The 15223-nt window shown below is 58.4% G+C and overlaps 1 protein-coding gene across 1 annotated transcript in view; it reads right to left on the bottom strand.

Annotated features, from left to right (window-relative positions):
* The window catches only part of LOC116958801 (putative pre-mRNA-splicing factor ATP-dependent RNA helicase PRP1), a 105372-nt gene that overhangs the window by 36442 nt on the left and 53707 nt on the right, over positions 1-15223 (bottom strand). The window contains exons 8-10 of the mRNA XM_076058955.1: positions 12973-13059; positions 7782-7931; positions 2590-2698 (exon numbers count right to left, since the gene is read on the bottom strand). Of these exons, the coding sequence (XP_075915070.1) occupies positions 2590-2698; positions 7782-7931; positions 12973-13059 (346 nt within the window). The remainder of the gene's footprint in view (positions 1-2589; positions 2699-7781; positions 7932-12972; positions 13060-15223) is intronic.

Below are 15223 nucleotides of genomic sequence, written 5' to 3'. Positions count from 1 at the left end.
ACGTAGAGACACACACAGAGAGAGACACAGAGAGACACAGAGACACGTAGAGACACTTAGAGACACACACAGAGACACGTAGAGAGACACACGCAGAGAGACACGCAGAGACACGTAGAGACACTTAGAGACACACACGGAGAGACACACGCAGAGAGACACGCAGAGACACGTAGAGACACTTAGAGACACACACGGAGAGAGAGAGACACAGAGAGACACGTAGAGACACTTAGAGACACACACGGAGAGAGAGACACACAGAGAGACACACACAGAGACACACACAGAGACACACGCAGAGACACGTAGAAACACACGCAGAGAGAGACACAGAGACACACGCAGAGACACTTAGAGACACACACAGAGAGAGACACAGAGAGACACAGAGACACACGCAGAGACACACGCAGAGACACTTAGAGACACACGCAGAGAGAGACACAGACACACAGACACACACACAGAGACACACAGAGAGACATAGAGACACACAGAGACACACGTAAAGACACACAGACACACAGAGACACACACAGAGACACACAGAGACACACGCAGAGACACTTAGAGACACACACAGAGAGAGACACAGAGAGACACAGAGACACACACACAGAGAGACACACGCAGAGACACTTAGAGACACACGCAGAGAGAGACACAGACACACAGACACACACACAGAGACACACGCAGAGACACTTAGACACACACAGAGACACACACAGAGACACGCACAGAGACACACACACAGACACGCGCAGAGACACGCAGAGAGACACACAGAGAGACACAGAGACTCACACAGAGACACACACAGAGACACACACAGAGATACACACAGAGACACACAGAGACACACACAGAGACACACAGAGACACACACAGAGAGACAGAGACTCACACAGACACACACACAGACACACACACAGGCTAGGTGCCAGGCTAGGTAAAAGGCTAGGTACCAGGCTAGGTACCAGGCGAGGTACCAGGCGAGGTACCAGACTAGGTACCAGGCTAGGTACCAGGCTAGGTACCAGGCTAGGTACCAGGCTACTTACCAGGCTAGGTACCAGGCTAGGTACCAGGCTACTTACCAGGCTAGGTACCAGGCTAGGTACCAGGCTAGGTACCAGGCTAGGTACCAGGATACTTACCAGGCTAGGTATCAGGCTAGGTACCAGGCGAGGTACCAGGCTAGGTACCAGGCTAGGTACCAGGCTAGGTACCAGGCTAGGTACCAGACTAGGTACCAGGCTAGGTACCAGGCTAGGTACCAGACTAGGTACCAGGCTAGGTACCAGGCTACTTACCAGGCTAGGTACCAGGCTAGGTACCAGGCGAGGTACCAGACGAGGTACCAGCCTAGGTACCAGGCTAGGTACCAGGCTAGGTACCAGGCTAGGTACCAGGCTAGGTACCAGGCTAGGTACCAGGCGAGGTACCAGGCTAGGTACCAGGCTACTTACCAGGCTAGGTACCAGGCGAGGTACCAGGCTAGGTACCAGGCTACTTACCAGGCTAGGTACCAGGCTAGGTACCAGGCTAGGTACCAGGCTACTTACCAGGCGAGGTACCAGGCTAGGTACCAGGCTAGGTACCAGGCGAGGTACCAGGTTAGGTACCAGGCTAGGTACCAGGCTAGGTACCAGGCTAGGTACCAGGCTAGGTACCAGGCTAGGTACCAGGCTACTTACCAGGCTAGGTACCAGGCGAGGTACCAGGCTAGGTACCAGGCTAGGTACCAGACGAGGTACCAGGCTAGGTACCAGGCTAGGTACCAGGCTAGGTACCAGGTGAGGTACCAGGCTAGGTACCAGGCTAGCTACCAGGCTAGGTACCAGGCTAGGTACCAGGCTAGGTACCAGGCGAGGTACCAGGCTAGGTACCAGGCTACTTACCAGGCTAGGTACCAGGCTAGGTACCAGGCTAGGTACCAGACTAGGTACCAGGCTAGGTACCAGGCTAGGTACCAGGCAAGGTACCAGGCTAGGTACCAGGCAAGGTACCAGGCTAGGTACCAGGCTAGGTACCAGGCTAGGTACCAGGCGAGGTACCAGGCTACTTACCAGGCTAGGTACCAGACTAGGTACCAGGCGAGGTACCAGGCTAGGTACCAGGCTGGAGACCAGGCGAGGTACCAGGCGAGGTACCAGGCTAGGTACCAGGCTAGGTACCAGGCTAGGTACCAGGCTGGAGACCAGGCTACTTACCAGGCTAGGTACCAGGCTAGGTACCAGGCTAGGTACCAGACGAGGTACCAGGCGAGGTACGAGGCTAGGTACCAGGCTAGGTACCAGATGAGGTACCAGGCTAGGTACCAGGCTAGGTACCAGGCTAGGTACCAGGCTAGGTACCAGGCGAGGTACCAGGCTAGGTACCAGGCTAGGTGCCAGGCTAGGTACCAGGCTAGGTACCAGGCTAGGTACCAGGCGAGGTACCAGGCTAGGTACCAGGCTAGGTGCCAGGCTAGGTACCAGGCTACTTACCAGGCTAGGTACCAGACTAGGTACCAGGCTAGGTACCAGGCTAGGTACCAGGCAAGGTACTAGGCGAGGTGCCAGGCTAGGTGCACGTTGCTACCTGGCGGATCCATGAAGTCGAAGTGGACCAGATCATCGATCCCCAACTTCTTCAGCTGTAACACCACTGTGCCCAGGTTGGAGCGGAGGATCTCTGGGTAGGTGTTGTCCTGGAGTGCACAGTACCACAGGTACCATCACCACAGGTACCACCACCACAGGTACCACAGGTACCATCACCACAGGTACCACCACCACAGGTACCACAGGTACCATCACCACAGGTACCACAGGTACCATCACCACAGGTACCACAGGTACCACCACAGGTACCCCACAGGTACCATCACCATCACCACAGGTACCATCACCACAGGTGCCATCACCACAGGTACCACAGGTACCATCACCACAGGTACCACCACCACCACAGGTACCACCACCACAGGTACCATCACCACAGGTACCACCACAGGTACCACAGGTACCATCACCACCACCACAGGTACCATCACCACAGGTACCATCACCACAGGTACCACCACCACAGGTACCATCACAGGTACCACAGGTACCACCACCACAGGTACCACAGGTACCATCACCACAGGTACCACCACCACAGGTACCACAGGTACCATCACCACAGGTACCACAGGTACCATCACCACAGGTACCACAGGTACCACCACAGGTACCCCACAGGTACCATCACCATCACCACAGGTACCATCACCACAGGTGCCATCACCACAGGTACCACAGGTACCATCACCACAGGTACCACCACCACCACAGGTACCACCACCACAGGTACCATCACCACAGGTACCACCACAGGTACCACAGGTACCATCACCACCACCACAGGTACCATCACCACAGGTACCATCACCACAGGTACCACCACCACCACAGGTACCACAGGTGACCACAGGTGCCACAGGTACCATCACCACAGGTACCACCACCACAGGTACCACCACAGGTACCATCACCACCACCACAGGTACCATCACCACAGGTACCACCACCACAGGTACCATCACCACAGGTACCACCACCACAGGTACCACAGGTGACCACATGTACCACAGGTACCACAGGTACCATCACCACAGGTACCACAGGTACCATCACCACAGGTACCATCACCACAGGTACCACAGGTACCATCACCACAGGTACCACCACCACAGGTACCACCACCACCACAGGTACCACCACCACAGGTACCATCACCACAGGTACCACAGGTACCATCACCACCACCACAGGTACCATCACCACAGGTACCACAGGTACCATCACCACCACCACAGGTACCATCACCACCACCACAGGTACCATCACCACCACCACAGGTACCATCACCACAGGTACCATCACCACAGGTACCATCACCACAGGTACCACAGGTACCATCACCACAGGTACCACAGGCACCATCACCACAGGTACCACCACAGGTACCATCACCACAGGTACCACAGAGACCATCACCACAGGTACCATAGGGACCATCACCACAGGTACCATCACCACAGGTACCATCACCACAGGTACCATCACCACAGGTACCACAGGTACCATCACCACAGGTACCATCACCACAGGTACCATCACCACAGGTACCACCACCACCACAGGTACCACAGGTGACCACAGGTGCCACAGGTACCATCACCACAGGTACCACCACCACAGGTACCACCACAGGTACCATCACCACCACCACAGGTACCATCACCACAGGTACCACCACCACAGGTACCACAGGTGACCACATGTACCACAGGTACCACAGGTACCATCACCACAGGTACCACAGGTACCATCACCACAGGTACCATCACCACAGGTACCACAGGTACCATCACCACAGGTACCACCACCACAGGTACCACAGGTACCATCACCACAGGTACCACAGGTACCATCACCACAGGTACCACAGGTACCACAGGTACCATCACCACAGGTACCACCACCACAGGTACCACCACCACAGGTACCACCACCACAGGTACCACCACCACAGGTACCACAGGTACCATCACCACCACCACAGGTACCATCACCACAGGTACCACAGGTACCATCACCACCACCACAGGTACCATCACCACAGGTACCATCACCACAGGTACCATCACCACAGGTACCACAGGTACCATCACCACAGGTACCACAGGCACCATCACCACAGGTACCACCACAGGTACCATCACCACAGGTACCACAGAGACCATCACCACAGGTACCATAGGGACCATCACCACAGGTACCATCACCACAGGTACCATCACCACAGGTACCACAGGTACCATCACCACAGGTACCACAGAGACCATCACCACAGGTACCATAGGGACCATCACCACAGGTACCACAGGTACCATCACCACAGGTACCATCACCACAGGTACCACAGGTACCATCACCACAGGTACCACAGGTACCATCACCACAGGTACCACAGGTACCACAGGTACCATCACCACAGGTACCACCACCACAGGTACCATCACCACAGGTACCACAGGTGATGGTACAGGTACCATCACCACAGGTACCACCACCACAGGTACCACAGGTACCATCACCACAGGTACCACAGGTACCATCACCACAGGTACCACCACAGGTAACACAGGCACCATCACCACAGGTACCACCACAGGTAACACAGGCACCATCACCACAGGTACCACCACAGGTAACACAGGTACCATCACCACAGGTACCACAGGTACCATCACCACAGGTACCACCACAGGTAACACAGGTACCATCACCACAGGTACCACCACAGGTACCATCACCACAGGTACCACCACAGGTACCACCACCACAGGTACCACCACCACAGGTACCACAGGTACCATCACCACAGGTACCATCACCACAGGTACCACAGGTACCATCACGAATACCACCACCACCACAGGTACCACCACAGGTACCACAGGTACCACCACCACAGGTACCACAGGTACCATCACGAATACCACCACCACCACCACAGGTACCATCACCACCACCATCACCACGAATACCACCACCACAGGTACCATCACCATCACCACCACAGGTACCACCACCACCACCACAGGTACCACCACCACCGGTACCACCACCACCACAGGTACCACCACCACCACCACGAATACCGCCATCAGTACAGTGAGTGCCACCAGCAAAACCAACTCCTCAACCCAATCACCACCCACCCACCCACCCACTCACTCACTCGCCCACCCACCCACCCACAAGCCCGCCCGCCCACCCACTCACTCACTCACCCACCCACCCACTCGCTCACCCACCCACCCACTCACTCACCCACCCACTCACCCACCCACCCACTCGCCCGCCCACCCACTCACCCACCCACTCACCCACCCACCCACTCACCCACCCACTCACCCACCCACTAACCCACTCACCCACCCACTAACCCACCCACTCACCCACTCACCCACCCACCCACTCGCCCGCCCACCCACTCACCCACCCACTCACCCACCCACCCACTCACCCACCCACTCACCCACTCACCCACCCACTAACCCACTCACCCACCCACTAACCCACTCACCCACTAACCCACTCACCCACCCACCGACTCACCCACCCACCCACTAACCCACCCACCCACTAACCCACTCACCCACCCAATCACTCACGCACTCACCCACCCACTCACTCACCCACCCACTCACCCACCCACTCACCCACTCACTCACCCACTCACTTACTCACCCACCCACTCACCCACCCAATTACCCACTAACCCACCCACCCACCCACTCACCCACCCACCCACCCACTAACCCACTAACCCACCCACCCACTCACCCACCAACCCACCCACTCACCCACCCACTCACACACTCACCCACCCACTCACTCACTCACCCACTAACCCACTCACTCACCCACTAACCCACCCACTAACCCACTCACTCACCCACTCACTCACTCACCCACTCACCCACCCACTCACCCACCCACTCTCCCACCCACTCCCCCACCCACCCACCCACTCACTCACCCACCCACCCACCCACTCACCCACCCACTCACTCACTCACTCACTAACCCACCCACCCAACCACCCACTCCCCCACCCACCCACTCACTCACTCTCCCACCACCCACCCACCACCCACCCACCCACCTCCACCCACCACCCACCCACCCACCACCCACTCACTCACTCCACCCACTCACCCACATCACTCACTCACCCACTCACACACTTACCCACTCACCCACCCACTCACCCACCCACTCACCCACCAACCCACCCACCAACCCACCCACCCACCCACTCACCCACCCACCCACTCACTCACCCACCCACCCACCCACTCACTCACCAACCCACCCACTAACCCACCCACCAACCCACCCACCCACCCACTCACCCACCAACCCACTCACCCACTCACTCACCCACCCACCCACTCACCCCCTAACCCACTCACTCACTAACCCACCCACCCACTCACACACTTACCCACCCACTCACCCACCCACTCACCCACCAACCCACCCATCCACTCCCCCACCCACCCACCCACTCCCCCACCCACCCACTCACTCACCCACCCACTCACCCACCCACTCACTCCCCCACCCACCCACTCCCCCACCCACCCACTCCCCCACCCACCCACTCACCCACCCACTCACCCACCCACTCACCCACCCACCCACCAACCCACCCACCCACCAACCCACCCACCCACCCACTCACTCACTCACCCACTCACTCACCCACTCACTCACCCACCCACCCACTCACTCACCCACCCACCCACCCACTCACTCACCCACCCACCCACTCACCCACCCACTCACCCACTCACTCCCCCACTCACCCACCAACCCACCCACCCACTCACCAACCCACCCACCCACTCACTCACTAACCCACCCACCCACCCACTAACCCACTCACTCACCCACCCACCAACCCACTCACCCACCCACCCACTCACCCACCCACCCACCCACTCACCCACCCACTCACCCACCAACCCACCCACTCACCCACCCACCCACTCCCCCACCCACCCACCAACCCACTCACCCACCCACTCACCCACTCACTCACTCCCCCACTCACCCACCCACTGACTCCCCCACTCACCCACCCACTGACTCACTCACCCACCCACCCACTCCCCCACTCCCCCACTCACCCACCCACTCTCCCACCCACCCACCACCCCACCCACCCACCTGCATCTCGTTGCGGTAAGCCTTCTCTGTGTAGAGACGGAAACATTTCCCAGGCCGGGTCCGGCCGGCCCGCCCGGCCCTCTGCTGGGCCGAGGCTTTGCTGATGGCGGTTACCAGGAGGGACTCGACACGGATACGGGGGTTGTACACCTAGTGAGGTTGTGAACAGTGAGTGTGTCAGAGTGTGTCAGTGTGTGAGTGTGTGGGAGAGTGTGTGTGTCAGTGTGTGTGTGAGTGTGGGAGAGTGAGTGTGTGTGAGTGTGTCAGAGTGAGTGTGGGAGAGTGAGAGAGTGTGTGTGTGTGTGTGGGAGTGTGTGAGAGTGAGTGTGTAAGAGTGAGTGTGTAAGAGTGTGTGTGTGTAAGAGTGTGTGTGTGTGTGTGTCAGAGTGTGTGTGTGTGTGTGAGAGTGTGTGAGAGTGTGTTTGTGAGAGTGTGTGAGTGTGTGTGAGTGTGTGTGTGAGTGTGTGTCAGAGTGTATGTGTGTGAGAGTGTGTCAGAGTGTGTGTGTGAGTGTGTGTGAGAGTGAGTGTGTCAGTGTGTGTGTGTGAGTGTGTGAGTGTGTCAGAGTGTGTGTGTGAGTGTGTCAGAGTGTGTCAGTGTGTGTGTGTGTGAGAGTGGGAGAGTGTGTCAGAGTGTGAGTGTGTGTCAGAGTGTGTGTGTGTGTGAGAGTATCAGAGTGTGTGTGTGAGTGTGTGTGAGAGTGAGTGTGTCAGTGTGTGTCAGAGTGTGAGTGTGTGTGAGTGTGTGAGAGTGTCTCTGTCTCCCCGTCTCTCTCTCTCCCCGTGTCTCTCTCCCCCCGTGTCTCTCACTCCCCGTGTCTCTCCCTCCCCGTGTCTCTCTCTCTCCCCGTGTCTCTCTCTCCGTGTCTCTCTCTCGTTGTCTCTCACCCCGTGTCTCTCTCTCCCCGTGTCTCTCTCTCCCCGTGTCTCTCTCCCCATGTGTCTCTCTCTCTCCCCGTGTCTCTCTCCCCGTGTCTCTCTCTCGTTGTCTCTCACCCCGTGTCTCTCTCTCCCCGTGTCTCTCTCCCCATGTGTCTCTCTCTCTCCCCATGTCTCTCTCTCCCCATGTGTCTCTCTCTCTCCCCATGTGTCTCTCTCTCCCCGTGTCTCTCTCCCCATGTGTCTCTCTCTCCCCATGTGTCTCTCTCTCCCCATGTGTCTCTCTCTCTCCCCGTGTCTCTCTCTCTCCCCGTGTCTCTCTCACCCCGTGTCTCTCATCCCGTGTCTCTCTCCCCGTGTCTCTCTCCCCGTGTCTCTCTCTCCCCGTGTCTCTCTCTCCATGTCTCTCTCTCTCCCCGTGTCTCTCCCCCGGTGTCTCTCTCCCCGTGTCTCTCATCCCGTGTCTCTCTCCCCGTGTCTCTCTCCCCGTGTCTCTCTCTCCCCGTATCTCTCTCCCCGTGTCTCTCCCCCGGTGTCTCTCTCCCCGTGTCTCTCCCCCCGTGTCTCTCTCCCCACCGTGTCTCTCCCCCCGTGTCTCTCTCTCCCGTGTCTCTCTCCCCGCGTCTCCCCGTGTCTCTCTCCCCGTGCCTTCCCGTGTCTCCCCGTGTCTCTCTCCCCGTGTCTCCCCGTGTCTCTCTCCCCGTGTCTCCCCGTGTCTCTCTCCCCGTGTCTCCCTCTCCCCGTGTCTCCCCGTGTCTCTCTCCCCGTGTCTCCCCGTGTCTCTCTCCCCGTGTCTCCCCGTGTCTCCCCGTGTCTCCCCGTGTCTCTCTCTCTCCGTGTCTTCCCCAGTGTCTCCTCGTGTCTCTCTCCCCGTGTCTCTCTCCCCGTGTCTCTCTCCCCGTGTCTCTCTCCCCGTGTCTCTCTCTCCCCGTGTCTCTCTCCCCGTGTTTCTCTCTCCCCGTGTCTCTCTCTCCGTGTCTCTCTCCCCGTGTCTCTCTCTCCCCGTGTCTCTCTCCCTGTGTCTCTCTCCCCGTGTCTCTCTCCCCGTATCTCTCTCTCCCCGCGTCTCTCCCCCCGTGTCTCTCTCTCCTTGTCTCCCCGTGTCTCTCTCCCTGTGTCTCTCTCCCCGTGTCTCTCTCCCCGTGTCTCTCTCCCCGTGTCTCTCTCCCCGTGTCTCTCTCTCCCCGCGTCTCTTCCCCCGTGTCTCTCTCTCCCCGTGTCTCTCTCCCCGTGTCTCTCTCTCCCTGTCTCTCTCTCCCCGTGTCTCTCTCACCGTGTCTCCCCGTGTCTCTCTCTCTCCCCGTGTCTCTCTCCCTGTGTCTCTCTCCCCGTGTCTCTCTTCCCGTGTCTCTCTCTCCCCGTGTCTCTCCCCCCGTGTCTCTCTCTCCCCGTGTCTCCCTCTCCCCGTGTCTCTCTCTCCACGTGTCTCCCCGTGTCTCTCCGTGTCTCTCTCTCCCCGTGTCTCTCCGTGTCTCTCTCTCCCCGTGTCTCCCCGTGTCTCTCTCCCCGTGTCTCCCCGTCTCTCTCCATGTCTCTCCCCCCGTGTCTCCCCGTGTCTCTCTCTCCGTGTCTCTCTCCCCGTGTCTCCCCGTGTCTCTCCGTGTCTCTCTCCCCGTGTCTCCCCGTGTCTCTCTCTCCCCGTGTCTCTCCCCCCGTGTCTCCCCGTGTCTCTCCGTGTCTCTCTCTCCCCGTGTCTCTCCGTGTCTCTCTCCCCGTGTCTCTCTCCCCGTGTCTCTCTCCCCGTGTCTCCCCGTGTCTCTCTCCCCATTTCTCTCTCTCCCCGTGTCTCTCCCCGTGTCTCTCTCCGTGTCTCTCACCGTGTGTCTCTCTCCCCGTGTCTCCCCGTGTCTCCCCGTGTCTCCCCGTGTCTCTCTCCCCGTGTCTCCCCGTGTCTCCCTGTGTCTCTCTCCCCGCGTCTCCCCGTGTCTCTCTCCGTGTCTCTCACCGTGTTTCTCTCTCCCCGTGTCTCTCTCCCCGTGTCTCTCCCCGTGTCTCCCCGTGTCTCTCTCCCCGTGTCTCTCCCCGTGTCTCCCCGTGTCTCCCTGTGTCTCCCCCCCCGTGTCTCTCCCCGTGTCTCCCCGTGTCTCTCCGTGTCTCTCTCTCCCCGTGTCTCTTTCTCCCCGTGTCTCTCTCTCCCCGTGTCTCTCTCCCCGTGTCTCTCTCTCCCCGTGTCTCTCTCTCCCCGTGTCTCTCTCTCCCCGTGTCTCTCTCTCCCCGTGTCTCCCCGTGTCTCCCCGTGTCTCTCCCCGTGTCTCTCTCTCCACGTGTCTCTCTCCCCGTGTCTCCCCGTGTCTCTCTCCCCGTGTATCCCCGTGTCTCTCCCCGTGTCTCCCCATGTCTCTCCGTGTCTCCCTGTGTCTCTCTCCCCGTGTCTCCCCCCGTGTCTCTCCGTGTCTCCCTGTGTCTCTCTCCCGTGTCTCTCCCCGTGTCTCTCCCCGTGTCTCTCTCTCCCCATGTCTCTCCCCGTGTCTCTCCCCGTGTCTCTCTCTCCCCGTGTCTCCCCGTCTCTCTCCCCGTCTCTCTCCCCGTGTCTCTCCCCGTGTCTCCCCGTGTCTCCCCGTGTCTCTCTCTCTCCGTGTCTCTCTCTCCCCGTGTCTCCCCACCTTCTGCTTAGCGAACCCTGTGTCTCCCTGTGTCTCTCCCCGTGTCTCCCCGTGTCTCTCCCCGTGTCTCTCCGTGTCTCTCTCTCCCCGTGTCTCTCTCTCCCTGTGTCTCTCTCTCCCCGTGTCTCCCCGTGTCTCTCTCTCCCCGTGTCTCTCCCCGTGTCTCCCCGTGTCTCCCTGTCTCTCTCTCCCCGTGTCTCCCCGTGTCTCTCTCTCCCCGTGTCTCCCTGTGTCTCTCCCCGTATTTCCCCGTCTCTCTCTCCCCGTGTCTCTCCCCGTGTCTCCCCATGTCTCTCTCTCCCCGTGTCTCCCCGTGTCTCCCTGTGTCTCTCTCCCCGTGTCTCCCCGTGTCTCTCCCCGTGTCTCCCCATGTCTCCCTGTGTCTCTCTCCCCGTGTCTCTCTCCGTGTCTCTCCCCGTGTCTCTCTCCCCGTGTCTCTCTCTCCCCGTGTCTCCCCCCGTGTCTCTCCCCGTGTCCCCCCATGTCTCCCCGTGTCTCTCTCTCCCCGTGTCTCCCCGTGTCTCTCCCCGTGTCTCCCTCCCCCCGTGTCTCCCTGTCTCCCCCCGTGTCTCTCTCTCCCCCTGTCTCTCTCTCCCCGTGTCTCCCCCCGTGTCTCTCCCCGTGTCTCCCCGTGTCTCCCCGTGTCTCCCCGTGTCTCCCCCCGTGTCTCTCCCCGTGTCTCCCCGTGTCTCCCCGTGTCTCCCCCCGTGTCTCCCCCCGTGTCTCTCCCCGTGTCTCTCTCCCCGTGTCTCCCCCCGTGTCTCCCCGTGTCTCTCCCCGTCTCTCTCCCCGTGTCTCTCCCCGTGTCTCCCCGTGTCTCCCCGTGTCTCTCTCTCTCCGTGTCTCTCTCTCCCCGTGTCTCCCCACCTTCTGCTTAGCGAACCCTGTGTCTCCCTGTGTCTCTCCCTGTGTCTCTCCCCGTGTCTCCCCGTGTCTCTCCCCGTGTCTCTCCGTGTCTCTCTCTCCCCGTGTCTCTCTCTCCCTGTGTCTCTCTCTCCCCGTGTCTCCCCGTGTCTCTCTCTCCCCGTGTCTCTCCCCGTGTCTCCCCGTGTCTCCCTGTCTCTCTCTCCCCGTGTCTCCCCGTGTCTCTCTCTCCCCGTGTCTCCCTGTGTCTCTCCCCGTATTTCCCCGTCTCTCTCTCCCCGTGTCTCTCCCCGTGTCTCCCCGTGTCTCTCTCTCCCCGTGTCTCCCCGTGTCTCCCTGTGTCTCTCTCCCCGTATCTCCCCGTGTCTCTCCCCGTGTCTCCCCATGTCTCCCTGTGTCTCTCTCCCCGTGTCTCTCTCCGTGTCTCTCCCCGTGTCTCTCTCCCCGTGTCTCTCTCTCCCCGTGTCTCCCCCCGTGTCTCTCCCCGTGTCCCCCCATGTCTCTCTCTCCCCGTGTCTCCCCGTGTCTCTCCCCGTGTCTCCCTCCCCCCGTGTCTCCCTGTCTCCCCCCGTGTCTCTCTCTCCCCCTGTCTCTCTCTCCCCGTGTCTCCCCGTGTCTCCCCCCGTGTCTCTCCCCGTGTCTCCCCGTGTCTCCCCGTGTCTCCCCCCGTGTCTCCCCCCGTGTCTCTCCCCGTGTCTCTCTCCCCGTGTCTCCCCCCGTGTCTCCCCGTGTCTCCCCCCGTCTCCCCCCGTGTCTCCCCCCGTGTCTCCCCGTGTCTCCCCGTGTCTCCCTCTCCCCGTGTCTCTCCCCGTGTCTCTCCCCGTGTCTCCCCCCGTGTCTCCCCACCTTCTGCTTGGCGAACCCCGGGTCGATCACAAAGACAACACCATCAATAGTGAGCGAAGTCTCCGCGATGTTGGTTGACACCACAATCTGGAGTGGAAACAGTCAACCACACAGTCAGTCACACAGTCAGTCAACCACACAGTCAACCACACAGTCAACCACACAGCCAGTCAACCACACAGTCAGTCAACACACCGTCAATAGTGAGTGAAGTCTCCGCGATGTTGGTTGACACCACAATCTGGAGGGGAAACAGTCAACCACACAGTCAGTCAACTACACAGTCAACCACACAGTCAGTCAACCACACAGTCAGTCAACCACACAGTCAGTCAACACACCGTCGATAGTGAGCGAAGTCTCCGCGATGTTGGTTGACACCACAATCTGGAGTGGAAACAGTCAACCACACAGTCAACCACACAGTCAGTCAACCACACAGTCAGTCAACCACGCAGTCAGTCAACCACGCAGTCAGTCAACCACACAGTCAACCACACAGTCAGTCAACCACACAGTCAGTCAACCACACAGTCAGTCAACCACACAGTCAGTCAACCACACAGTCAACCACACAGTCAGTCACACAGTCAGTCAACTACACAGTCAGTCAACCACACAGTCAGTCAACACACAGTCAGTCAACCACACAGTCAGTCAACCAAACAGTCAGTCAACCACACAGTCAGTCAACCACACAGTCAGTCAACCACACAGTCAGTCAACCACGCAGTCAGTCAACCACACAGTCAACCACACAGTCAGTCAACCACACAGTCAGTCAACACACAGTCAGTCAACCACACAGTCAGTCAACCAAACAGTCAGTCAACCACACAGTCAGTCAACCACACAGTCAGTCAACCACACAGTCAGTCAACCACGCAGTCAGTCAACCACACAGTCAACCACACAGTCAGTCAACCACACAGTCAGTCAACCACACAGTCAGTCAACCACGCAGTCAGTCAACCACACAGTCAGTCAACTACACAGTCAGTCAACCACACAGTCAGTCAACCACGCAGTCAGTCAACCACACAGTCAACCACACAGTCAGTCAACCACACAGTCAGTCAACCACACAGTCAGTCAACCACACAGTCAGTCAACCACACAGTCAGTCAACCACACAGTCAGTCAACCACACAGTCATTCAACCACACAGTCAGTCAACCACTCAGTCAACCACACAGCCAGTGAACCACACATTCAACCACACAGTCAACCACACAGTCAGTCAACCACTCAGTCAACCACACAGCCAGTGAACCACACAGTCAGTCAACCACACAGTCAGTCAAACACACAGTCAGTCAACCACACAGTCAGTCAACCACACAGTCAGTCAACCAAACAGTCAGTCAACCACACAGTCAGTCAACCACACAGTCAGTCAACCACGCAGTCAGTCAACCACACAGTCAGTCAACCACTCACCCACTCACTCACTCAACCACACAGTCAACCACACAGTCAACCACACAGTCAGTCAACCACTCAGTCAACCACACAGTCAGTCAACCACACAGTCAGTCAACCACACAGTCAACCACACAGTCAGTCAACCACACAGTCAACCACACAGTCAGTCACACAGTCAATCAACCACACAGTCAGTCAACCACAAAGCCAGTGAACCACACAGTCAGTCAACCACACAGTCAGTCAACCACACAGCCAGTCACTCACTCAACCACACAGTCAGTCAACCACACAGTCAGTCAACCACACAGTCAGTCAACAACACAGTCAGTCAACCACACAGTCAACCACACAGTCAGTCAACAACACAGTCAACCACACAGTCAGTCAACCACACAGTCAGTCAACCACTCAGTCAACCACACAGTCAGTCAACCACACAGTCAGTCAACCACTCAGTCAACCACACAGTCAGTCACACAGTCAGTCAACCACACAGTCAGTCAACCACACAGTCAGTCAACCACACAGTCAGTCAACCACACAGTCAGTCACACAGTCAACCACACAGTCAACCACACAGTCAGTCAACCACACAGTCAGTCAACCACACAGTCAACCAAACAGTCAACCACACAGTCAGTCAACCACGCAGTCAGTCAACCACACAGTCAGTCAACTACACAGTCAACCACACAGTCAACCACACAGTCAGTCAACCACACAGTCAGTCAACCACACAGTCAGTCAACCACACAGTCAGTCAACCACACAGTCAGTCACACAGTCAGTCAACCACTCACCGACTCACTCACTCACTCAACCA

The sequence above is a fragment of the Petromyzon marinus genome (assembly GCF_048934315.1).
Source record: "Petromyzon marinus isolate PM22_M1 ecotype Great Lakes invasive population chromosome 83 unlocalized genomic scaffold, UKy_Petmar_22M1.pri1.0 chr83_unloc.1, whole genome shotgun sequence".
In the NCBI taxonomy this organism is placed as follows: Eukaryota; Metazoa; Chordata; class Hyperoartia; order Petromyzontiformes; family Petromyzontidae; genus Petromyzon; species Petromyzon marinus.
The sequence above is the reverse complement of the archived record's forward strand: the minus strand, read 5'-3'. Positions and strand labels throughout refer to the sequence as shown.